Source organism: Monodon monoceros, unplaced genomic scaffold (assembly GCF_005190385.1).
Source record: "Monodon monoceros isolate NGI ecotype Baffin Bay Population unplaced genomic scaffold, NGI_Narwhal_1 Super_Scaffold_22, whole genome shotgun sequence".
Taxonomy (NCBI): domain Eukaryota; kingdom Metazoa; phylum Chordata; class Mammalia; order Artiodactyla; family Monodontidae; genus Monodon; species Monodon monoceros.
The window spans coordinates 39,505,790-39,533,198 of NW_021703779.1; the positions used below are offsets into that span (position 1 = coordinate 39,505,790).

A 27,409-nucleotide genomic window follows, 5' to 3' on the forward strand; every position below is an offset into this window, starting at 1 on the left:
GCCCAGACCTTCCATTCTCTGCCCCAGTGTATTTAACTGGCACAACCTAATCAGCTGCTCCCTCTCGAGGACGAACCCTTCCCTCGGACGGACGGGCCCAGCAGCCAACCACCGGCCAGAATTGGCGTGCGTCCCGCTCCCTGTCGGTGGGGGCCTCGGTGGGCGGGGCTCGGGCAGCTAGCAAGTTGAGTGGAGCCACGGCTGACGTGAGTCAACAAAGGTCACGTGAAGCGAGCGGGCCACGCTGATTGGCGGCGCCGGCCGGGTGGGGAGGGGGGGTCACGGCGGCGGCGTGGGGTTCGCTGTGTGACACAATTACAACAACTTTGTGCTGGTGCCGGGGAAGTTTGTGTCTCCAACGAATCCCCCCCGCGTCCCTGAACCCCGCACGCTCCGGCCGTTCCCGCCATCTCCGCCCGTGGCTGCCCCTCGCCCGCTCCCGCGATGTGACCCTACAAGCCGAGCCGCCGCCGCTGCCGACTCGGGGGCTCTGCAGCCCCTGCCGCCGCCGCCTTCACTGCCGCCGCGTTGGGATTTTTCGTCGCTGCCGCCTGCGGCGGAGGAGGAGGCGGCGATAAAGTTGGTGTGCCGGTCCCGCGCGGAGACTGGGGGCGTCGTTGTGGGCCCCGGCCCGGGGGGAGGTGTCGGCGTCGGAGTTGTGAATTCGCTGCGTTTCCATGAAATCCTGCGGAGTGTCGCTCGCTACCGCCGCCGCCGCTGCCGCCGCCGCAGCCGCTTTCGGTGATGAGGAAAAGAAAATGGCGGCGGGAAAAGCGAGCGGCGAGAGCGAGGAGGCGTCCCCGAGCCTGACAGCCGAGGAGAGGGAGGCGCTCGGCGGACTGGACAGGTACGGGCTGCCGCCACCCGCCCGGTCGGCTCCGGACGGGTTGGCGCCGCTCTCCTGGGAGGCCGGAGCGCGGCTCGCCTCTGGCGGCGGCGGGGCGAGCACCTTGGCTTGGCGCTCTCTGTGCTGTAGCCGCCGCCGGGGCCTCGGGCTCGGGCAGGGATGGGTCGGTGGTGCTGTCGGACCTTTAACGAGCCGCGTGTGTCTCTCTCCACAGCCGCCTCTTCGGTTTCGTGAGGTTTCATGAAGATGGCGCCAGGACGAAGGCCCTGCTGGGCAAGGTAAGGCAGCTGCGGGCCGGAGCGCGGACACGGTCTCCCCGGCCGGCGCCCCGCTCGCCCCGAACCCCGCGGCCCGGCCGGCGCTCATTGTGGCCGCGAAGGAGGGCCGAGGGGCTTCCGGAAAACTATTTCCTGCTTCTGCTCCCCCCCTCCCCCCGCCCCCCACACACACCCCCGGATCCCTCACTCGCTCCCTTGCGAAATCGCCCTCTCCTCTCGTAGCTGGAGGAACAGAGACGGCAGCGCTTTGGGGCCGAGCTCAACTGGGTCGACAAAACTGCCTGTTATTTTACGGCTTTGGGAGGGGTGACCGATGATCGCTCCGAGGTGCCTGTTTAGGGTCAAGGGCTTGTAAATGTGTGCAGATTTCCCCGCATTTCCGACTTACTTGCCTCCCGTGGTTTTTATTCTTTTCCTCCAGGAAGGCTGTTCGGGAAGTCTACTGTTAACCCAACGTTTGGGGCTTTCTTGTGTCCCCGCTCCCAGAAGGGGGAAGTTGCACGTAGTTTAGGGCGGTGAAGAGTTTGCATGGGTCTGTTGACATGCATCTCGAGGGGTATGGTGTTTTACCTGAAGTTAGGTGACTTGTTTACTTTTTGGGTCTTTCGGCCATAGAAATCCTGCAGTTACTTGTGAATGTGTTTTCTTCTTGGAGCCTCGTTTCCTGCGTGTCTGGCAGGGGAGGCCAGGGGGGAATTCGGGGTGCAGTTTCTGTTTATTTGTGTGGAAAGTTGTTGGCACTGTCATTTAGTTAAGTAATGGCTGCTCCTGTCGGCCCAAGATGGCGGGACAGGGTGGGAGGAGAAAGTGAAGGGGGGGGATTTGGGGGAGGGAGGAGAGGTAAACATGGAAATAAATAGTAGCGATGAATAGGCCTCTCCTTCGGAGTGTGTAGCTCGGTGGTGTTTAATAAAAATTATCCAAGATTATTTGCATCTAGAATTCTTGTACCTTTCTCAAGCTTGGAAGCGGCATTCATAAGCCTGGTAAATGCTTATCAACCTGTAGCACATTTAGTTACCCACCCGTAAGCTATTGAACAAAGGCACTGGAGTCTCGATCTGTCTGCATCAGTTTGTGTCTGTTGACCAAAATCTGATCGAAATGATATTTGTATGCTTGCTTCTTAATTGGGACCATGAAACTTGGAGTGTGCTGGGATAGGTGTTGCATCCATTAAGACATTTGCTTTTCTAGCTGAAATCAGTGGCTTTGCATTTGACACTTAGCTTTATTGTTGCAATTGAGAAGGAAGTTTGAAATGACTAAAGCCTTGCATTTTATTCTTAGGTTGATTAAAAAAAAAATTTAGTTGTCCCTAATTTTTGTCTGTAGTTTGGTTTAGGAGAGTCACTTAATACCTTTTATCTGTAATTACACTTACGTTTTTGTTTCAAAATAACTTAAGTGTAAGGGGTTTTGAATACAAATAATGACCAGAAAGCTAAACTGAAATAATCCTTTTCAGTAAGCCTAGTCCCTTTGACCCATAGAGAAAAGTTGAATTAAACTTTGACTATGTATTAATTGGCTTCATTAAAATTATTGCTGGAAAAATGAATAGCGACTAGCTCTGAAATGATCTAAGCATAAATGACCTAAGCCTTGAAATTTGTTTCAACCTGAGTATTTAAAATATTTTATTTAAAAATACTTCACTACTGTCAAAGTTGTCATTCCAAAAGATTAAGCAAAATATTTAAATTTAAGGAGCATTATTTTATTTTGGAGTGATTATTGCCGATCTAATAGGAGGTTGGTAAAACTGTTTGCAAAGATAATACATTTGGAAAAGTTTGGCCAAGGCTACGGCTTTTGGTTATGGTAATGAAGAAATAAATGGAATCTGATGTTTTACGTGGATAATGTGTAAAATGCTAGTTGATTTCATGTCTCAGAATGCTTGTATTTAGATGGATTCACAGTGGATTGTGCTTAACATTGTATTTCAGATTGTAATATTGGACCCTGCAGTTATTATGCACTACTGAGTTTAAATTGTAAAAGAACTGAACATTTTCAGGTATTTTTTTGTACAAGTGCAATACTTTCTTGATGTTTGAATACAGCAACATCTTATAAATGAGAAACTTGCGAAGCTTCATTATGTTTTGTGGAAGAATGAAGGCTTCATAGAATACTGGGTAATTTGATTACTAAATGTTTTGTGGAACTAAAGAAAAAAGGTTCTTCATTACTTCAGACCTCATGCTTGTGAGGTCCTACCTATTTAGGTCAAGGCTTCTTAGCCTTAACATTAAAATAAAACATTCTAGAGAATGTGCTTGCAACCGCATGCAATTCATGGTTGCGTCCTTGTGAGCTCGAACATACCAGTGAAATGTGTAATGTAAAGCTTGATATTATATAACCTCGCACCATGTGTTTGAATTGGATTCTGAATAGAATTGAAGGAGCTGGAGTCCTGCTATAGGAAGTATTGAATTATTTAGTGTCATCCATCTTTTGCACAGCCCTGGTAAACAGTATGTTTTTTGTGGAATGTTGAGCTGTGTTAGTTTCAGAATTCTTATTGTCTGAAAGTCTTAAAAATAAGAGTTGGCTTTTCTTTGTTGGGGTAGGTTCCGGCTACTTACCTAAGAGCAGATACTGGAATTAAATAACTCCCAGGATTCTCTTTTTAGCGATGATTTTTCTCATTACCACCCCCCCCCACCCCGACCCCCCAACAAATTTAGTCTGTACCTTGTATAACTTTTTTTTTTTGTCAGAAATTTAGCTATTACTACTTGCTTTCAAAAATTCTTGTTCCTATATATTATTGGATCTTCTTTCAAGTTTTTAAAGTTAAATTAGTAGGTTTTAAAAAAGGTTAACTCTTGACTTAAAAGATTTGGAAAGTTTAAAACATTTAATAATAACTGTCTCTTACTTGCCTCTAAACTCGTATGTACCTTTTCTAGGTGAGAATACTTTGTCTAAACTGCTGATTTCCCGTAGTCTCTGAATGCATTTGTGAGATTAATTTATATTGGAGTCATTGAAAGAATTTTTGTTTGAATGATTGCCGTTTGATATACAGTGCTTGGGGTTTTGGATGAAAAAGAAATTAGTAATACAGTATATTATTTTGCAGTAATACCTTTAAAATATTTTTAAAAGATTGTAAACAGCAAGTGGTTGCTTAATCAGAGTTCTTGAAATATAGCTGATCTTGATTACTTTTCTCTTTGAACTAATGCTGACCATCTTTTGGTAACATAATTCAATATTCTTATTTTTTTAATTATACTGGAGTTACTGAAAAGTAATTAAAAAGTGAAACATTTTAACAGAAATTAACTATGGTGACACTTTTAGTACATTTTTGAAAATCTTTTGGATTAATCTTGTTTTCAGTTAATAAGGATTGGAGTTAAAAAATAATATATAGTAATATATAGCATGAATATAGTAATACTATATGTGTTTATAGTAGTTATATAATGCTAAAGGGTTGGGGAATCTTTTGTCAGGGAACTATTGCTAAAATACATAGTTGTTCACTTTGAAGTATCTGTCATTTTTAAGTTTGTATTAAATACTCTTATTGGGATTTTTTTTCTTTTGTAATTCTTTTAATCAATAGAAAGATTATGTAGAATACCTAGAAGTAGTTATGGATTGCTTACCATTTTAAAATGTATGTGTCTAAGAAAAATAAAATGTATGTGCTTTTTTTCCTAGGAGATAATTAGTATGAAAATAGCTGGAATTTAAAATTGTGGGGGCAGTGGAAGTAGTTTAAGGTCCATTAAAGCATGTATTTTCCTAAATTTGGTTCACTTGCATGTAGATGGTAAGGGAAAATTATTAGGTTAGTTGTAGAGGTGGCTTTTTTATACTATAATATTTGGATGTTGATGTTTAAAATTATGCTATATTATGTGTGTGTTTTGTTTGCTGGCACTTAAAGGAATATATTCATTTCCAGTGCTAAAGGAGATTAGTGTTTGGGTTACAAAAGTAACCACAGAATAATGTCATACTTTTTTGTTTGAAAATTAGGTCTTTAATATGATGCATCTTAAAAAGTATTTTCTAGTTTGGAAAGTTGTCTTGTAAACAATTATAGTCATTATTATTTATCCGGACAAAGTCTCATGCAGTTACTATACATTTCCTAAGATTTTGTTACATTCCTGGTAATAAAGCTATAGTAAGAGATTATAGAAAATGCTTGCTTATCTGGCCACACATTAGAATTGCAGGAATATATAAACATGTGCTTTTTTAAGCTCTGAACCGCGCCCCCCCCCCCCCCCCGCCCCGCCCCAATAGCTCTTTCCGTAGACTCGGTTACAAATTGAAATGACTAGGGGACATTTGGCTGCCACTTCTATATATTTCAGGTTGTTAAGAAAAACTGTGTGAGACATGAGTTGCTGTGATGTAGATGGTAAAGTGGAATGGTGGGCCATGCGCTTTGAACCAAGGTGAAGGTTCAGTGCTTGGCTAGCTACAGAGTAAAAATATCTTTTTCTGACTTGATTATGTAACATTTAGTTTTTATTTATGTAATACCAGTATTATTTTGCAGATTTGAAAAGGTTATTTTTGGTTAAGTTTATTTTACTTTGAAACTCATTTTGATGCTTTGAGCTCTTTGAAATTGATGTTAGTGACTGCATTATTAATATTTTTTAAATGTATCCAGAGAACTAATTTATGTTACAAAAACACCACTAGATTGTCTAAGAATTGAAATGGTGGTTAGGTTATTTAAGATCCACATGTATTTGTAGACTAGTTAGTTAATGGAGTTTATTTAATGAATATATAACTGACAGTCTTACGTACTCATACTGAAGCTTCACATATAATTGTATCAGTTTTCTATACTGGTTTGTAATTTGTCGATAGTAAAATTAGAGCAACAAATATTTGAGTACACTGAATGCAAGTCTTCTATGCAGGGAATATGAAGATAACATAGATATCCCTTGTCTGCATTGAAAACTCACAGTTCCCTAAAAGGGTGAGATGAGTATAAGGATGACTATCACAAAAACATCAGTGGCAGAAGAAAAGTGTGAAGTATCCTGAAAGCTTATGATAAAGGTCAGTTTAACAATTTACAAGTTAGAATGGCTCTTTCTTTTTTTGCCACCCATAAAAAACATTGATTAGCAAGCATGCACAAAAGCAGTCACAGGAACCTGTTGGTGAAGCTTGACAACGGAAGTCCCAGCTCTTTGTCCTTGTAGGTAGTCTATCAAGGACCTTGCTGGAAAGGTGCTTTGGAGGCACATGTAGCAATATGTTAGCAGCAGTAGGCATTAGCCCCAGAATCACCTGATCAGTGGTGGAACACAAGGCTGAATGGGACTCTTAGAGTATGTGTACACTCTGGAGAGTATTGGGATCCTGGATTTGCTGATTCCTAGACCCTGTTCATGCAGAGGTGGAGACGCCTTTACAGTATTTCTAGCCAAGCCACATTAACTTGGACATCGTTTATTTCACTGATGAAAACTTACTTCTGACATTCCTTATGCTACCTAACACATTCTCCTGACTGAAGTAAAGGCAGGAGGACCATTACCTTTGTAGAGTGCTGTCATGGCTCCTGTCTTCCTCATGTCTCTCATTTTTAGATTTAACTATTCTGGACTGTGTATTCCTGATTTGCAAATTTCAAATGTTAACTAACAGCCCCTGGATTTTAGATTATTGGAATTAACTTCAAAAGTTAACTGATAGTTGCTAGGTTAAAATTAATGAAAGCACATGAGACTCACTGTATCCTGATGTGTATTTCATTTAATTTTTTTCTTAAAACATTTAATGAGAATTTATATTATGTAACATTCTGTGTCAGACATTTAAAACTCAATTATTTCATTCAGTTTTTGTAATATGAGTTAAATGGGGGGGGATTCACATTTGTGAGATAATTGCACAGTGGCTTCTGGGCTAGCTTAATTTACAGATAGCCTTTTCCATTTATCTAGGCATATGTTTCAACAAATTATGCACTTTGAACACCAGACCCCAGAAGAGAAAGAAAGACCCGGCTCTTAGCTCCTCATGCTGGGGACTCTTGTGATCTGCACCTTCTTTCCCTAGATGGGTAGTGCTGGAGATGGGCAGGACATTGATGGCTCCTGCAAAAACACTATTTGCTTTCTTGGATCCCCATTTTCAGTTAGTTTACTCTTGGGGCAGTTGTAAATTGAGTTTCAAACTTCTATCCTAGATTGGGCCTCAGTAGAAGGTCTCCTTAGTAGGGTGGGGCTTATTTCTTGATTGTGTTTCTTGGAGATGGTGTTTCTTGACTTCTTTATCAGCAAGGAATCTTTTAATTTTGTTTAGGAACACATGATTTAAAATCAGATTTTAGCTTTTAGCATATGTTCAAAGGTTTATCTGCTGTGTGTTCTGTCCCTCTCTGATCTCATTTTGTAGTAATATTTACCTTTGTTCTGAGTTCCTAACTTGAGATCCTTGAATTGAGTGTTCATGGGTCAGTTTAGGAAATTCTCTGACAAAGTTTTGGAAGGATACTCAAGAAGTATTTGAATAATGATCATCTTGGAGTACAAAGCGGCTCTAGGGTGAGGAGGAGGGGAGATTTTATTATTATTTTTTATTTTTAAAATTTTTATTTATTTACTTATTTTGGCTGCTTTGGGTCTTCCTTGCTGCACGCGGGCTTTCTCTAGTTGTGATGAGCGGGGGCTGCTCTTCATTGTGGTGTGCTGGCTTCTCATTGCGATGGCTTCTCTTGTTGCGTAGCGCGGGCTCTAGGCACGTGGGCTTCAGTAGTTGTGGCACGCAGGCCCAGTAGTTGTGGCGCATGGGCCCAGTTGCTCTGCAGCACGTGAGATCTTCCCGGACTAGGGCTCAAACCCGTGTCCCCTGCATTGGCAGGCGGATTCTTAACCACTGTGCCACCAGGGAAGCCCCAGGAGGAGAGATTTTAAACAGATTTCTGTACCACTGTGGGCTTTTTTTGTTGTTGTTATTTTAACCATAGACATGCATTACCTTAAAAATAATAAAATAAGCACACCGATAGTGAGTATGCCAGAATTATATTTTGGTTGATTAAAGATGGATTTTATACTACGGTGTGTAGTTAGAGATACCTGTGAATACCTTGTTGTCAGGTTGGGATACTTCTCGTCTTGATGGTCCTTCAGTGGGGATAGGGGTAAATGAAGTAGAGGTGTGTACCCTATTTGGTCCTATTTCTTTTTTTCTTTTTGCTGCCCTCAGCCTGGTCCTATTTCCTTGCATTTTATTTACATGGCTTTGTTATAGTTGCTGTACTCATTCTTCATTTTGGTCTTTAGCATCTGTTTCATTGATGACTTTATTTTTGGGCCTGAGTTGGCCTGGGCTTACATTTGGGACCTAATTAAAAACTGTAACCTGGAAGGGTGGGAGTAATCTCTTATTTAGACAGTTTTAGGTTTCTCAGCCAAGTTATGGCCGTTTGCCACTTTCTTGTATAAGGTTTTGTTTATTTTCTCTTACCTATTTCTTCCTTTTATTATATCTTTTCTGTACTTCTCTACATTGCTAAGACTGACATCATTCTGTTGTGAATGTGTTCCTGTATTCTTTTTGTGGTTTTGTCTGTGATAGTATTTTGTCTGTGTTAGAGTAAATAAAAGATGCTACTGCTAAGTTTATTCTCAGGAAGAAGGTTGGGCTTTGTTATAGTTAAGAGTATTATATGAGGTCATCTAATTTATTTTAATTTAGAACAATGGAAGAAACGTTTTAGATAAAGGATTGTTTTTAAACTAGATCTATTACATTATGTTCGTTAGATCTTTCTCTTTTTAAAAAAAACAGTGTATTAGGGAAAATTTCCAACATTTTCAAAAGCAGAGAAAATCAGCCAACCAACCCTCACCAGTCATTACCCAGCTTCAACAATTTTCAACTCGTAACCAGTCTTGTTTCATCTGTATTTTGCCCCTCACTACCATTATTATGAAGGAAATCTCACATATCAGTCACATCATTTAATCCATAGCTATTTCAGTTTGTCTCTGAAACATAGCCACAGTGCCTTTATTACACATAAAATAAGTTCTTAATATCAAATATCCATGGGCCTTGATTTTTTTTTTTTTTGCCATTTGGAAGCTAAGAATTAGTTGCTTGGGAAATGAGTAGAAAACAGATATTTAGCTGAATATATGTGAGTTTATTTGTATTTTAATATTGTGGTAGAATTCTGTAATAGAATATTACATAATATGTGACAGAAGAGAGAATTTTTCCTAAGAACTTTATGAATCTTAGTTGCTTGAGTCTGTTTGGATAGTTTATATATTTAGGGAAAATTTATTTATTTAAAAAATTATTTTATTTATTTTTGGCTGCGTTGGGTCTTCGTTGCTGTGCGCGGGCTTTCTCTAGTTGCGGAGAGCGGGGGCTACTCTTCATTGCGGGGCGTGGGCTTCTCATTGCGGTGGCTTCTCTTGTTGCGGAGCACGGGCTCTAGAGTGCAGGCTCAGTAGTTGTGGCTCACGGGCTCAGTAGTTGTGGCACACGGGCTTAGTTGCTCCATGGCATGTGGGATCTTCCTGGACCAGGGCTCGAACGTGCCCCCTGCATTGGCAGGCGGATTCTTAACCACTGCGCCACCAGAGAAGCTCGGAAAATTTGTTTTTAAGATACAGTAGTTAAGTGTTTTAGGTTTTTGAATTTCAGGTGTCAGAATGAGAAGTAGAAAAGCTTTTACTTTGCTTGATTGATTTGTGAGACGTTTGCTGAACTGCTGTGAGCGAGGGACTGTGCCAAGTCCTGGGGCAACAAGTAACACTTGGCCTCTGCCCCTGCAGTCTGTGGAGAGAGATGGGCAGACGGAGTGACCATATGATGTGGTAAGTACCATAATCAAGGTATATGCAAAGTGCTATGAGCTCTCAAATGATGGAACAATTAAAACATTTAAAACTTTTGATTATGGGTAATTTAAGCTACCCACACAAATTCCCAACGTTTTGGAGCAGTTAGTTTAGACTGGAGAAGTGGGTAAGAGAAACTGCACAAAAATATAATGACATTTTGGCCGTGGTTATCAAACACGAACAGAAAGAAGTTGAGCAAGAGGAAAAAGAAGGTAGAGTTGGAGGTATGAAGTTAAATGGTGTTTGAGGAATTTTGAATAATTTAGTGTGGACAGAGAGAGGGTAGGGTGTCTTAGTGGGATTGGGAGGAGGTAATTGAGCATGTGAAGGCCCCCATCACTGTAGGCCATAGGAGGTTTTGGGGAGTCATTGAACTCAACTCTCTAATCAGGGGAAGTGACATGACCAGAAGTAGATTTTCTGGGAATATTATTGGCTACAGTGAGAGATAAAGTGGAGGGGAAAGGAACCTAGTTGTGAAGTACTGATGGATAGATAGCACTGCATGGATTTTAGAGTAGAATTCTGCTTCTGCCACTTACTAGATACATGATCTTTGGGCAAATTATTTCATCTTTCAGAGGCTCAGTTTTCTCATCTGTAAAATGGAAGTGGTAATAGATTTCTGGCAGGCTATTGCATTTTGTGTTAGGAAAAAAAGATATGTAAAGTGCCTGGCATTGGGCCTGGTGTGGAAGGTGCTCAGTACAAGATATATGTTATCATCTTGGAAAAGACAATTTTTAAAGTGAGGCTGTAGTTGAGGAATGAGGGGGGAGATAGAGGCAGATTTAAGATCTCTTGAAAACACCCTTCCCTGACTTTCCTAACATCTGACTACTTTGGCTTTATTTCTGCATCTCTGACCACATCTCAGTCTCCTTTGCAAGGAGATTCTGTTCTAGATCTTTTTTACTCTGTCTGCTCCCAAGTTGCATGTATACTTGACTGCCACTTGATTACTTCACCTGGGTATCTTGAAGGCATCTTAAACTGAACATATGCAAGCTGAATTTATGATTGTCTTTGATGTTCCTTGTCGTAGTAAATAGCGCTTACCACTACCCTTGCCAGAAACCTTAGTCGTTTTTAACTCCTCTTTTTCTTAACTTTTCACATCCTAACAGTCACCGTATCTTGACGTTTCTACATCTTAAATTTCAAATCTGTTTGTTTTTCTCCGTCCTCACTGCCACCATTCTAAAATTGCAGCCATGATCCTATCTTTCTTTTGAAATACCTTCATGCAGCTTTTTTGAATACACAGTGAATACTTGTGCAGAATACTTGTGCAGAGTACAAAATTGAAAAGTTACATAAAGGATGTTGCAGTAAAATGAAAATCTCTCTTCCAAACCATCTCCCAGTTACTTAGTTCCTCTTCTCAGGCAGCCATTGATAACAGATTTGTTGGGTAACTTCATATTTCAACACCTGTATATTCTGTTGTATTTTTTTTCCACACAAATGAGATACTGTATACAAGTTGTTAAAATGCTTTGTTAATTTTGCTGCTTGCCATATGAAAATATTACTTGTTTTTATATCGAATTGTCTTGGGTTTGAGAGTTCTTTCATTCAAGTAGTGAGATGTTGGTGAGGCGATCGGTTTGGGTGATGAAGTTATTTTGATTTTGAGGTTCTGTTACTCCTTTTATATAGGGTATAAAAGGTAGAAATTCTTCAACATGCAAAAGTTTTAATTGAAAGTATGTTCACATGTGTTTTACTAAGATAGCAGTTGCTTAATTTTATATGCCGTGAACTGTCAGTTGGAATAAGTGGCAAAATTTGCCTTCACATTTTGGTTTTATTGGTGTGACTGATTATCAGTCTCCGTGAATACTAATTTAATTTACTTCCCTGAATGTTTAAAGAAGTAGCCATAGTTTATACTACTTAATATCTTATATTTGCAGGAGTCATTCACCTTCTTGACGTATTCTTAGTTTTTATTATATAAAAGGAAACGTAGGTAAACTTGTATTCTTGATTAGTTATAAACAGTACAGGGCCTAGTGTGTTACTAACTTATAGCAGAATATCTTTATTTTCATTATAGATTGACTGGCGGTGGAGTTAGAACAATGGTACGTTAGTTTTTTGAGGTTATTAACCATTTGAGGGTCAGTGTAGCTGTATACATTTTGTATATGATTTTGGGGAGTGTTTGGTTCCCTTTGAAGCCCAACTGTGGACTCCAGTATTTTCAGTTAGTTTACTTTATTCTTGGGTAGAGGTGTTAACAGTAGGAGTGTGTTGAGAAGAAAGAAAAGCTTTAGTACCACTGGATTGGTTAGGTTTAGATGGTATGGATTTTACCACACAGTTTTGTGGTGGTCTATGACCACTTCACATATTCTCTCCAGTTCTCCTCTATTGATTATAAGGGTGCTAGGGGAAGAGAATGTGGACTGATCCCTAGAGAACTTATTGCTCTAACTGGAAAAATAGGTGTAAGCACATACTCCCTTAACATAGTTAATAGGCTTTAGAATATTTCCTCAGCCTGGGTGCTCAAAATGCTGGCTTGATTGGGAGGCTATGTGATATACTGGGAAGAACAGTGGATCAGAAAGCTGAAGACTGGTGTTTGAGTCTGCTGCCTACTTTGTGAAGTTGCTTAATTCTTATGGTCCCCAGTTTCACCGTCTGTTAAGATGAGCGGCTAGGGATTAAGAATTTCCAAAGTGACTGTCTAGCATCAGAATTCTAGGTGGTGGTTCATTTGAATTTTTAGGATTGACTCATTTCTTAAAGATTTTGACCCAGAAGGAGGGCACAGTTCTGGATTGTAATTTTCTTTGATTTCAGCCTCAAGGCTTCAAGACCAGAAACGAATGCAGGCATATAATGGAACTGAGAGTTGTATGTTTTTGTTAGTCTCACATGATAAATTATTCAGTTAGTCTTTGATTTGAAAGTTGGCCTTATTTATTAATGGTTAGTGTTTTGACTTCTCCAAATTATTTCTTACAGTTGGGGTAGTTATTTCTTAGGTCAGATCTGATGTTTCTAATTCTAGAAGATGGGTATAATCACTGTGTATTTACCTGTTTCCTAGGAACTCATGACAGGGCTAAATGAATTCTCAGATGTGAATTGATAAGAAATGTCATGAGATACGTACTATTAGGTACTGGGCATTTGTGTGTTACAAGGATGAGTAAGGCCCCTCAGTTTCCCTAAAAGTAGCAAGAATTGGCATTGAGGCATTTTCTGATCTATTGAATGTAAACTTCTATTGTTGAATTTTGCTCTGTGTGTGTGTGTGTATATGTGTATGAGTATATTATGATTATATTTTTATTGTAAGCCTGTCAGTTAAAAAGATAGACTTGGAGTTTGTAAGTTAGATTCAGGGTATAACTCTTAAGGGGAAACATTTTTTGTAACACTTTTTCAAAGTATTTATCTATAAATGGATAGATAAATGAAGTGGGTCTTCTGTCATTGAAGATGTTCAAGTTTGCCGATTGACACTACTTGGCCAGGATGTTGTAGACAGCGTTCAGATATCAAAGGATAACATTTACTGTTAAGTTATCTGTAAATATTATCCAACCCTTTAATAGTCATGATTCTGTGAAAAGAGGTAGCTGGGTCCTGAAAATCTGAAGGAAAAGATGGAGTCCTTACTAATCTGATGTATGTTTTTTGGCTCTTGCTTTGTTTTTTTGGACTTCGTTGTCCTTACAGAAGTGGACAGACAGGTGACAGATTGGCTATCATGAATACATTTCTGTAAATGGAAAGTTTTTTCTATTGGCTTTTAAAAAATTGACTTTACTTTGAAATAACTGTAGATTCACCTTGCAGTTTTAAGTAATAACAGATCTAGTACAATATCGCGACCAGGATATTGACATTGATACAGTCAAGGTACAGACCTGTTCATCACCACAAGTATCCATCATGTTGTCCTTCATAGCCATATTCACCCCCTCCCCCCCAGTTCCTAACCCCTGGCAAGCACTGATCTGTTCCCCGTTTCTATAGTTTCGTCATTTGAAGAATGTTATATAAATAGGATCAACAGTATGTATCCTTTTGGCATTACCATTTTTCACTCAGCAGAACTCCCTGGAGATTAATCCAAGTTGTTGTATGTATAGTTTGTTCCTTTTTATTGCTGAGTATTGTTCCATGTTATTGAAGTACCACAGTTTCTTTAACCATTTACCCATTGAAGGATGTCTTGAGTTACTTTTAGTCTTTGGCTGTTGCAAATAAAGCTGCTATGAACATTTGTGTGCAGGTGTTTTTGTGAACATAAGTTTTCTCTGGGATAAATGCCCAAGAGTACCCAAGAGTATATTTGCTGATAGTTGCTTGTTTAGTCTTATAAAAAAATGCCAAAGTATTTTCCAGAGCAGCTCTACCATTTTACATTCCCATCAGCAGTTCCCACCAGTGTTCTAGCTTTGTTGCACCTTTGCCAGCCTTTGGTGGTATTACTGTTTTTTATTTTCCACATTCTGATAGGTGTGTGTTGATAGCTCATTGTGGTTTTATTTTGCATTTCCCTAAAGGCTAGTGATGTTAAATATCCTTCATGTCCTTCTTTGCCATCTGAATAGCCTCTTTGGTGAAATGTCTATTCATGTCTTTTGGATTATTGATTTGAGACCTTTCTTTTTCTCTGATGTACAGATTTAGTGCTATAAGTTTTTATTTCAGTACTACTTTAGTTGTGTACCACATATTCTTATATGTTGTATTTTCATTCAGTTTTATGTCTTTTTAAGTTTCCTCTTCAGGTTTCCTCTTTGATCCATGGAATATTTAGTAGTGTGTTACTCAGTTTCTAAATACGTATTTGGAGATTTGGTGATTTTCCTGTTTTCACTGTCACTGATGTTTAGCTTGATTCCTTTATGATTAGGGAATTTACTCTAATTTTCATTCTCTTAGTTGACATCTGTTTTATGACCCAAGATATGGTCTATCTTGATAACTGTTCCATGGGTGCTTGAAATGAATGTGTATTCTGTTGTTGGATGGCATTTTAATATACATGAGAGTTAGATCTTATTGGTTGATTGTATTGTAAAGTTCTTCTATATCCTTGCTGATTTTCTGTCAGGTAGTTCTGTCAGTTGCTGAGAGTGTGGCGTTGCCAAGTTTCCAACTGTAATTGTGGATTTGTCTGTTTTCCTTTTATCAGTTTTTGCTTCTTGTACTTTGAGGTTCTGTCATTTGTTGTGTACATATTTAGGATTGTCATGTCTTCTGGTGGGCTGTTCCCTTTATCATTATGTACTATCTCTTTTGGTCTTGCTAAAATTACTAGTAACTTTACTTGCTCTGAGGTCTACTTTATCAATAGTAATATTGCTACGCTTCCTTTTCAAAATAATTAATATTTACATTTTTTTCATACTTGCACTTTACCTATTGTATTTAAAGTGATTTTTTTTTTTGTGGACAGTGTATTGCTAGATCATTTTAAAAAATCTACTCTGCCTGTCTCTTTTAATTGGTGTATTTAGACTATTTACACTTAAGGTAATTATTGATAAGTTAGAGCTTAAGTGTGCTGTTTTATTATTATTATTTTTTGTTTGTTTCCTCTTTCTCATTTCTCTGTTTCTTGTTTCTTACCTCCCTCTGGGTTATCTGGATATATTTTTTGGATTCCATCTTGATTTGTAGTGTTTTTAAGTGTGTCTCTTTGTACAGATTTCTTAGTGGTGGCTCTGGGGATTGGAATATTCATATGTAATTTATCACCATCTTCTGGTATGGATGTTTTACCACTTGGAGTGAAGTGCAGACCTTTACTTTCATTTAGGTCTTTTTGCCCTCTCTCTGTTTTTTAAAAAAATAAATTTATTTATTTTTGGCTGTGTTGGGTGTTTGTTGTGCGTGGGTTTGCTCTAGCTGCAGAGAGCAGGGGCTACTCTTCGTTGCTGTGTGCTGACTTCTCATTGCTGTGGCTTCTCGTTGCGGAGCACGGGCTCTAGGTGCACGGGCTTCAGTAGTTGCAGCACGTGGGCTCAGTAGTTGTGGCTCGCAGGCTCTAGAGTGCAGGCTCTGTAGTTGTGGTGCATGGGCTTAGTTGCTCTGCGGCATGTGGGATCTTCCTGGACCAGGGATCGAACCCTAGTCCCCTGCATTGGCAGGTGGATTCTTAACTACTGCACCACCAGGGAAGTATTGCCCTCTCTCTTTTGAAATGTAATTTTCTTACGTGTTTTCTCTCTGTAACATGGAACATCACACCAGATGGCATGATAAATTTTGCTTCAACCAGCAAATATGATTTAATGAAACTCATGCATTGTATAATAGTCTTATTATACTTACAATTTTACCTATTCCAATGTTCTTTTTTCTCTCTGAAGTCCCAGCCTTCTGCTTTCATTTCCTTTCTATTTAGAGAACTTTTTAAGTCATCCTTTCAGGGTAACTTTGCTAGCAACAAATTCTCTTAGTTTTTCTGAGATTGTCTTTATTTCTCTTCATTCCTGAAGGATATTTTTGCCATATATAGAATTCACAAGGTACAGTTCTTCTCTTTCAGTATGGGAAAAATGTGCTATTTCCTTCTGTTGTCTATAGTTGCAGATCAGAAATTTTCTGTCATTAGAATCTGTATTCCCCTGTAAGTAATTCGTTTTTCTCTGGCTGCTCTCAAGAATTTTTGTTTGTCTTTAGTTTTCAGATGTTAAGTTATGATGTATTTTGGTGTGGATATCTTTAGTTTTATTTTGGGGTTCTTCCAGTTTTTTCTTTCTTTGGTTAATGTGTTTCACCAAAGTTTGGAAGCTTTTAGCCATTATATCTTAGAATACTTTTTCAGTCCCGCCTTCTCTTCCTCTGGGACTCTGGTAAGAATCTTAGCTCTTTTGTTTTTGGCTCATAAGACTGAGGCTGTTTTTGCTATCCCCCCCCCCCCCCCAGTCTATTTTCTCATTTAGGTTGGCTAAATTCTATTGATCTGTTCACTATCTCTGTTGTCTGTCACTTCCATTCTACTGTTTAGTCCATCCAGAGAATTTTTATTTTGGTTATTGTATTTTTTAGTTTTATAATTTAATTCATTTGGTTCTTTTAAAATAACTTTCCTGAGACTTTCCATTTTCTAATTTGTTTCAAGAGCAGTTGTAATAGCTTGCTGAAGCATTTATGTTGACTACTTTAAAATCTTTGTCAGATAATTCATCAAAACCTTGGTTCATCTCAGTGTTGCATCTGTTGATAGTTTTCTCTCTTCACTTTATACTTTCCTGGCTTTTGGTATGGTGAGTGATTTTCAGTTGTACCCTGGACATTTTGGTTATCATGTTATGAGAACTCAGGATCCTATTCCTTTTTTTGTAGTAGGCAATCTCCTTGTTGAGGTGTAGTGCCAGGACTGGGTGGCTGTGTGTGTTCAGCTTCTGACTGAGCCCTACTGACAACCACCCTGGTAAAAGTAGAGCACTGAATCATACTGTCTTGGTGCAGACTGATGGGATGCAAGTTCAGCTCTCCCCTTGTCCTCACTGATAATCTTCCTGGCAAAAGTTGGGCACCAGTTTACACCACTTGGTTTCCTCTGAGTGGGGGGTGTAAGATCAGCTTCCTGATGGGTCACGCTTCTCAGCAAGAGAGAAGTGGAGGGCTAACTCACACCACTCTGATGCTGCAGGATGGAGCAGAAGCTCCCCACTTTTTACCACCTCCCCTGAGTTGAAGCCAAGTGGTGGGTGGTGGAAGCTCAGTTCTCTCTGGGCACCACTGGCACCCAGAGAATGGGTGAAGCGGATTGTCGGCTGCTTCATCTTGCTTGGCTTCTTTATTCAGTCTCACTGCTGGGTGGGTGTGGAGGTTCAGCTCTCCACTGGTCCCTACTGACACCAGGGATGGGGGGAAAGTGGACTGCTAACTGGTTCCAACTCATACCGCTTTGTTCAGTCTTGTTGATGCCAGGTAGGGTGCTGGTTCAGCTCCTGTCTGGTTCCTGCGGATACCAGGCCCCTGTGTGTGTGTGTTCGTTCAAATGTAGTGGTGATTAATCCTGCCTCACACAGCTTTGTTAAGTCTCCTTGCTGCTGGGTGGCCCAGCTTGCCCTTGACCCTGCTGACACTACCTTAAATGGGTGAATCTGAGCACCCCTTGCTTCTACTGGGTGTGGGGTGTAGAGAAGGATAAGCTCCTTTTTCAGTTTTGCCATAACCCAGCACAGGGGTATTGGAGCACCCCCCTGGTTCTGCAGGGCCTGGAAGATCTGCTTTCTACTCAGCCTCATCCATACCATCCTGGCAGGGAAACTGGAGCACCCCTGCTTAGGGGATAGAAGGTAAACTGCCTATTTTGTCCTGCCAGCACTACCCTGGTAGGGGACTCGGATTGACACCACCTGCTCCTCCGCTCTGGCTGAGAGGAAGAGGGTATGGAAGATTAGCTGCATGCTTGACCTCGCTGAAACTGGAGGGTTTGCATGGAGGGTTTTCCATTGGTGTTTGGCTGGAGTATGGTGGGTATTGCTAAAAAGGTTTCTGTTGGTAAGCTACTTTTTCCCCCCGTCCTTTGGCTAGGAGGAAAAGGCTTTTCTTGGGGCTTTTTTGCCTGTGACTTTGGTGGTACTGGACTGGGGGTTTCTGAAGCAGCACCCTGTCCTGGAAATATGGGAGGTAATAAGAAAACCCAGGGAACTCACTGCCTTGTCATTCCTCAAGTTCTGATGTCTCTAGGAATTCCACTGCCTTTTCCCCCATCTTTCAGATACTTCCTATGCTTGTTTGTTCGTTTACATCCAGGGTTTTTTAGTTATAAGAGGGAGTACCTGAGAGAAATGAAGCTACTCCATTTTGGTGGAGTTGGAAGTCTTCAATTGACTTTTATAGTAATTCAGTTTGGATTGTGAAAATTTTTACCTCAAGATATTCTGTCACATGAAGGTAAGTCTGAAAAAAATCAAATTTATAGGGAAATCTTAACTCTTGACACTATCAATCAGTGATCATAACATATCTGCATTACAAAGCTGTTTCCTTGTATCAGGGCTTGACCTATAGCTGTATTATTTTGGGGACAAGGTTTAAATAACTACAGTGCTTACTTTTGACATCAAATGCTTTCTGTTACATTCTTTAAGGGAAGCATATATTTACATGTATAGAGAGAAACTGAAAGATAAGCTGGTTTATAGCAGAATGTCACTGTTTCGGTGTGCCATCAAATAGCAGTAACTCTTTAGATCCCCATGACAAATATACCAGTATAAACAGAACATTCTACTTCTTTTGCCATATTAACGCCAGCAAAATAACAAAATCTCTTTCCCAAATTTGAAAACACTTAAAATAGACAGCATGATTCAGAAGTTTTTAGGAGAAGAGAGGTGGTATAGAGATCTTTACCTATTCAGATGAATAGGCAAGTGAAAACTTAGGAGGTAGGAGGCATCAGCCCATCTGAGGCAGAGGATAACTGTAATTTCAGCAATGTCCATGTTACAGAATTCTACAATTTTAAAATGATGGGCTTTTCATAAGTTATTGCACCTCTAAAATTCTGTGATTTTTGTCCTTTTTGTTGTTCTTTCCAACTTGCTGTAGTACAATTTGTATAGAAACTGAAATTTGATTTTTTTATTTTTAAAGGAAAAACCTCCTGGAAAAAAGAAAAAGCCCTTTAACATGGGTTTCTCTTAAAATAAGTTTAGCTATTTATTCTGTTGCTTTAAGAAATGAGTTGATTTTATTTTCTGTGTAATATGCTAATCCTAATAAGGAATGGTAAATATTGTGCATTGTTTTTTGACTCATAAGCTATTTTGAATTGTGTTGTTTATTTCCATATATTTGTGAATTTCCCCCATTTTTTTTTTTTTTTTGTTATTGACTTCTAATTTCATTCCATTTTGGTCAGAGGGCATAGCTGTTAGGTGATTTTAATCCTTTTAAATTTATGGATACTTACTTTGGTTTATCCCGGAGAGAATGTTCCATGTGCACTTGAGTAGAATGTATTTTCTGCTGTTGTTGGGGGGAGTGTTTTATAGGTGACTTTTAGGTCTTACTGGTTTACAGTGTTCTTCAAATCTTCTATTTCCTTATTGATCTGTCATCAATTGATTATTGAAAGTGGAGTATTGCAGTCTGCAGGTATTGTTAAATTGTCTATTTTTTTTTCAGTTCAGCTTTTGTTTCAGGTATTTTGAGTTCTGTTGTTATGTGCATATTTGTTTCTAAGGTTATATCTTCTTAATGAATTGGCCATAGCATGTTCTTTGTCCCTACTAAACAGTATTTGTCTTAAAAGTTTATTTTGTCTGATGTTAGTATAGCCACTCCAGCTCTGTTTTGGTTACTGTTTACAGTATATATTTTTACATCCTTTTAGTTTTATCCTATTTTTGTCTTTGAATCTAAAGTGTGTCCTTTTCAGGAAGCATATAGTTGGATTGTCCTCTTTTATCCACTTTGCCAATCTGTGCCTTTAATTGTAAGAGTATTTATTTAATTCATTTACATTTTATGTGATTACTGATAAGGTAGGATTTACATCTGCCATTTTGCTCTTTGTCTTCTATGTGTCTTCCGTCGTCTTTATTCTCTATTCCTCCACTTCCAACATTTTCCTGTGTGTGTGATATTTTCCAGGGTAACATTCTAATTCCCTGCTTTTTTTTTTTTTCAATTGGAGTATAGTTGATTTACAATGTTGTGTTGGTTTCAGGTGTACAGCAAAGTGAATCAGTTGTACATAGAGGTTATTACAGAATATTGAGTAGAGTTCCCTGTACTATACAGTAGGTCCTTACTAGTTATCTGTTTTATATATAGTAGTGTGTATATGTTAATCCCAATCTCCTAATTTACGCCCCCCCCTTCGCCTTTTGTAACCATAAATTTGTTTTCTGCATCTGTGACTCAATTTCTGTTTTGTAAATAAGTTCATTTGCACCATTTTTTTAGATTCCACATATAAGCGATATCATATTTGTCTTTCTCTGACTTACTTCACTTAGTATGACAATCTCTAGGTCCACCCATGTTGCTGCAAATGGCATTATTTCATTCTTTTTTATGGCTGAGTACTATTCCACTGCATATATGTACCACATCTTCTTTATCCATTCCTCTGTCAGTGGGCATTTAGGTTGCTTCCATGTCTTGGCTATTGAAAATAGTGTTGCAGTGAACATTGAGGAGCATGTATCTTTTTGAATTATGGTTTTCTCTGGATATATGCCCAGGAGTGGGATTGCTGGATCATATGGTAGTTCTAATTTTAGTTTTTTAAGAAACCTCCATACTGTTCTCCATAATGGTTGTACCAATTTACATTCCCACCAACAGTGCAGGATGGTTCCTATTCCTCCACACCTTCTCCAGCATTTATGTTTGTAGATTTTTTGATGGTCATTCTGACCGGTGTGAGGTGATACCTCATTGTAGTTTTGATTTGCATTTCTCTCACGATTAGTGATGTTGAGCATCTTTTCATGTGCTTTTTGGCCATCTGTCCAATTCCCTTCTTGTTAATTTTATCTTTTCTTTGTATTTTAAAGTGGTTGCCCTGGGAACTTAGAACCAGTTCTGATTAGTACCACCTTAATTTCAGTGGTATGCAAAGACTTTGCTTCTGTATAGTTCCTTTTCTTCCCCCCTCCTTTGTGCTGTTACTGTCATATGTTACATTTTTATACACTGTGTTCCCATCAGTACAGCTATATAATTATTGCTTTATGGAGTGTTTCTAAGTCACAAAGGAGAAAATTAATTTAACAAACCAAAAATGCATTTATACTCCCTTTTATGTTTACCCAGGTAGTTACCTTTCATGGTGCTCTTTATTTTTTCTTGTGGGTTTGAGTTATTGTCTTGTATTCTTTCATTTCAACATGAATGGCAACCTTTGTATTACTTGCATGCAGCATGTGTCAGCTAGTGGCAAAGTCTTAATTTCTCCTGCATACTTAAGGATAGTTTTGTTGGGTATAGAATTACTGGTTGACTTGTCTTTTCCTTTCAGCACTTTAACATGTCATCCCATTGCCTTCTGCCCTCCATGGTGTTTGGTGAAGAAATCAAGTATTAACTTTATTGAGGATCCCTTATATATGATGAGTCACTTCTTGTTGCTTTCAAAATTCTTTGTCTTTTTTTTTTTTTAGTTTGACTGTAATCCTTCTTAGTGTGGATCTGTTTGAGTTTAATTATTTGGAGTTCATTGAACTTTTTGGCTGTGAGATAATTGTTTTTAATTATTGAGTTTGGAAAGTTTTCACACATTATTTCTTTAAATATTCTTTTTTTCCCTTTCTCAACTCTCCTTCTGTGACTTCCAGTTTGCATGTTTTGGTATACTTCATGATTTCCCACAGGTTTCTGAGGCTCTGTTCATTTTTCTTTTTCTTTCTCTTTCTTGACTGGATAATCTCGATTGATCTATCCTCAAGTTCATTGATTCTTTCTGCCTGTTCAAGTATGCTCTTGAGCCTTTCTAGTGAATTTTTGAATTCAGTTATTGTGCTTTCTATTTGATAATATATATGTAATTTCTCTCTGTTGATACTCTGTATTGTTTGATACGTTGTCTTTATTTGTATATTTATTTATTTATGGCTGCGTTGGGTCTGCGTTGCTGCGTGCGGGCTTCCTCTAGTTGGCGCAAGCAGGGGCTACTCTTCGTTGCGGTGCGCGGGCTTCTCACTGCTGTGGCTTCTGTTGCGGAGCACAGGCTCTAGGCACGCGGGCTTCAGTAGTTGTGGCTTGCAGGCTCAGTAGTTGTGGCTTGTGGACTGTAGAGCACAAGCTCAGTAGTTTTGGCGCACGGGCTTAGTTGCTCCGTGACATGTGGGATCTTCCCGGACTGGGGCTCAAACCCGTGTCCCCTGCGTTGGCAGGCAGATTCTTAACCACTGTGCCACCAGGGAAGTCCCCCCTGTCACTGATTTTTAAATGTCTTTTCTCCTATGCTGAAAGTTTTGGTTCTCAAAGACAGAAGCATAATTACTCCATTGCTTCATCACACTACACACATTAATGGTGTTAGAGTTACTGTGCCAACACTACCATGGTTACTCATTGTTGCTTGAGGATTTTTTTTGTAGATCTTTTTGTATTTAGGATATATTCCACTGGGAATGCTTGGTCAAATTACTGTGTTTTAAAATTCCTTGAAATAATTATTCTCTGTCTGGTTATGTTATTAATTGGCTATGCAGTAAGGTTTATTTGTTTCATTTTGCTTTTGACTTTTTTGGGATTACTTTTTTAACTTGTAATTGTTTTTTTTTTTACAGTGTAACATTTAAAAGATTTACATGGTTATAAAATATTTAACATTGTTCCAAAATCAAACCTACCATCTTATTCACTCCCTGACCATTTAAAAATTCTAAGTTAATAGCTTTGTTTGAAAAATTAGAGTCAGATACAAATGCACACACATGTCTGTGTCTGTACTGTGGTTTTAATTCTTTTTCTCTGATTCTTGATTTGCTTGGGTATTGTAGTAGCTCAACACTTCTAAATTTTTGTCTGTTCAGAGAACTCCCCCCAGTGATAACTTCCTACTCAAAAACTTTTGATTTCTTTCCATTGACTGGGGTGACATCTGATGTCCCTCAACATTTGGACCCCCCGTAAAACTTTTTTTTTTTTTTTTTTGCGGTACGCGGGCCTCTCACTGTTGTGGCTTCTCCTGTTGCGGAGCGCAGGCTCAGCGGCCATGGCTCACGGGCCCAGCCGCTCCGCGGCATGTGGGATCTTCCCGGACCGGGGCACGAACCTGCGTCCCCTCTCAACCACTGCGCCACCAGGGAAGCCCCCCATAAAACTTTTTAACCTCATTCTCTCCATGCTTTTTCTCCATCTTTTCTTTATTCGTTTTTATTTCAAGACTCTCTTTGCATGGCCCCCTTTTCCCTTTTATGAAGCTTTCCCTTATCCTGTAGAAGTGGAACCAATTGCTCTCTGTGCTCCCAGAATCTTTTTTCATTTCAGAATTTAATTCATCCTTTTTCTGTTAGTGACAGCTTTATTGATACATAATTCACATCAAGTATAGAGTTCTAGTATATTTTTAAATAAAAAGAATGCTTCCATTCCTCCAAAGCATCCCCTTTTCATTCTTTTAGCTCTCTTTTCTGGTATTTATCACCACATTCATATTTCCAATGGTGGTATTTCTTGATTTTTAAAAATTTTAGATATTTTTTTTTAGTGGAAGATAACCACCCACCTATCTGCTCCATTTGCCCCCATATTTCCCGCTTCCCCCATAGTGTTATGGTTTTGGATTAAATCAGTGTTTAGTTTATGAAGACTATATAAACAAGTGCTATTCACTGTGACTTCTTTTTTATGTACAAAACAATTTTTTAAAAAGGGAGTAAATTGGCTTTTTGTTTTTTAGTTTTCTATGTCTCTCTCATGTATGTAGCCCAGCCCCAGTGTGGTCAAACACATCAGGTAATTTATAGTTCCTTTTTTCTTTTTTTAATTAGCCATATCCTTCAAAGATTGCTGTGGCTATGTAGGCCACTAGGCCTGTTGGACAACTAGCATTCTGGGACTTCCTGTCATCCTCATCCTGGTGCTGCAAGATGCATAAGCTAGTGTCTTGGTAGCCAAAATAGGGAAGTGGATTATGTGGCCATTCCTCACCCTGATCTGTGCTTGGTGTTTCTGTTTTTATTCAGCATCTCTGGAGTTAAATGTTTGGTTTTGGTTTAGGGGAGGGAAGGTTCCCTGGCAGCCTGATCTGGAGGAGTAGATCTAGGGATTTAACTAGTTTTCATTCAGATTTTTCATAATCTTCCTCTTTTCAACCCCTTCCACCATTTCTTATACCTTTCTCGGATTCTACTGCTTGAATGGGCTGCTGACTTGTCTGAAACCTAAGACATTTGGCATTTCATCTGCTTTTTGTCTTTTAAAATTTTATTAACCTGCTTAGTCTACTGTTCTCTCTTTTTCTGGTCTGGTTATCTTAATCTGTAACAAACCACCCCCAAAGCACCATTTTATTATGTTCACAGGATCTGTGGGTCAGAAACTTAAAAGAGTCTGCAGGGATGTCATTTTTTTTTTGCCCCACATGTTTGGGGCCTCAGCTGTGATGACTCATGGCAGAGGGAAACTCAAACAACGTGGGCTATAGGATCTACTTTCAGGGTGGCTTCCTCATCAGATCTGTGGCACCTTGGCAGGGATGGCTAGAAGGCTGTCAACCCAAGGGCCTGCCTACATGTGGCTTTCCCAGCATGGTTGTCTTGAGGCAGTTGGGCTTTTTTCATGACAGCTCAAGAGTTAAGAAGATCAGGTGGAAGTTACATGTCCTTTTATGATCTTTCCTCAGAAGTCACACTGTACCATTTTTGTCGTAATCTATTGGTCAAAACAGTCACAAGCCCCAACCAGATTCTAGGAGAGGGGACAGAAACTCCACCTCTGTGGTGGAATGGCAAGGTTAGACTGCAGAGAAGTATGTGAGATGGGGTTGGGGGCGGGGAGTATTGTGGTGGTCAGTGGTGGAAAGTACAGTCTGCCATAGTTCTATTCGTTCTTAAGGGTGGCTGTCTTTTAATTTCTTCACTCTTTTTCAGAGGTTTTAGAAGAGATTAACTCATGAATTGTTTAACTAAAAGTCCCTTGCATGATGATTTTTGTTTTCGAGTAAATTTTTTATTGAAATGTAATGTGAACACAGTTGAGTTTACATATCATAAGTGTGCTAGCTGTTCAATGAATTATCACAGAGTGAACACATTTTGTAAATGCCACCCCAAATCAAGAAATGGAACAGTCGTAACACTCCTGAAACTCCTCGTGCCTCCTCCCAGCTATTAACCTCCACCCTCCTTCCCAGAGGTAACCACTCTGTTGACCTCTGTTATCATAGATTAGTTTTGCTTTTTTTTGAATTTTATACAGTGGAATCTGGCTGCTTTTGCTCAACAACACATTTGAGATTCATCCATGTTATTTATCCATGTGTAGCACTACTACATCATTCAGTTTTATTGCTGAATAGTATTCCAACATAAAAGTGTTTGAACTTACCCGTTTTTGTTGCTAATGTCTTCTGTAATGGTTAAAACTCTCCATGGATCTTCATTCTCATTTATGTTTACTTGTGTAGTGGTTCCTTTTCTAGCTTTCACTTAATAGCTTTTATCTTTGCTGCTACCCTTTAATTCCCCTCCTCTCCCCATGACTATATTTTTATTATATCATCTCTACTGTCTGGAGGACCTTTATCTACCATTCTTAACTTTATGAAATCAGAAGTAAGCCAAAAGGAAAGATCTTTAAGCCAAAACATGTCCCACAGCCCATGTACTGAGTTTATTCATTTTTAGTTCAGATGCTAGTCTCATAAGGATGGCTGCTTATTTGCTTTCTTGTCCTACAAAGGTTAGGAAGATATGAATTAGGAGGGAAGTTGCCAGATGCTGGCATACTGATGTCAGATACTGTAGTAGAGAGAATCAGGTGACTGTGTAAAGAGAATAAAGGAGATAAAAGCATAGCAATTTAAGGCTATTTAGGAATTCCTAATGGCCTTGTTTTATTAAAATAACACAGAGTAATAACCATTTTTTCCCTTAATGATTGTTTGGTTAAATTATGTTTAACTTAACCAAAGAAGTGGTTCAGTTGTGTTTTCTATACTCTGTTTTAAGAAGATGGGGAGATCTTGAAGAGATAGGGTATCCATTATAGCTTTAAAAAGTAGCACAGTGGAAGCCTTCAGTTGTCTTTAGATCTAAGTGGAATGTCTCATTAATATAACAAAAGAATGAAGGTAACTTCTTTGGCAAACTTTCAGAGCAGTGTTTATCAGAATTTTTTTTTCCATCATGACAATGGGAAGAAATGTGTTTTATATTGTGCTCCACTGTGCAACATATATTTTTTATAAATGGGAAATTTCTTTTCCATAAAATAATATTTCGGAAGAAGTGCTTCAGAATGCTAAGGTAAATCTCTGTTCAGTTGGACTTAATCTAGAATTGCATATCAGTGGAGTCTAAACTGATGAGCTGCTGAACAGAGAGAGTTGAGGAAGACATTATGGAAGGGGCTGTTCAGAAGAATATACTAGGTCTAAAAGCCCTCAGACACTTGAGAGAAGCAGCTTCCTGCTATTTTCCTTTTAAAGTAGGTACTAAAATTTCAAGAACAGTTTTTTTTCCTAACAGCTTTTGTCTACCTCTGATTGTCACCTCCCCACCCCCACGTGAATTAATACATAATTTTGGTTGAGTTAAGTATACCATGTGTTTTACCCAAGCCTTGCAACATTATCTGCCCTCATTGTCTTTTAAAGTAAGTCTTTTAACACTTCTAAGCCTTAGCTTTTTCATCTGTAAAATGGGGGCGATAGTACTTAACACATAGGTTTGTATAAATTGAGGTAATGCATGTAAAGTGCACAGTGTTTAGAGGTTAGTGTCGTGAAT

General features: G+C 39.1%; 1 protein-coding gene across 7 annotated transcripts in view; it reads left to right on the top strand.

Moving 5' to 3' along the window:
- The first annotated feature begins 304 nt into the window (after window positions 1-304).
- The window catches only part of KDM6A (lysine demethylase 6A), a 207,430-nt gene continuing 180,325 nt past the window's right edge, over window positions 305-27,409 (top strand). For 3 of the 7 annotated variants that reach the window (XM_029241338.1, XM_029241341.1, XM_029241340.1), the window contains exons 1-2: window positions 305-847; window positions 1,062-1,125. In XM_029241338.1, coding sequence (XP_029097171.1) covers window positions 678-847; window positions 1,062-1,125 — 234 coding nt within the window. In that variant the 5' untranslated portion in view covers window positions 305-677. The remainder of the gene's footprint in view (window positions 848-1,061; window positions 1,126-27,409) is intronic. The other 4 variants (XM_029241339.1, XM_029241344.1, XM_029241343.1 and 1 more) reach the window with 2 other exon arrangements.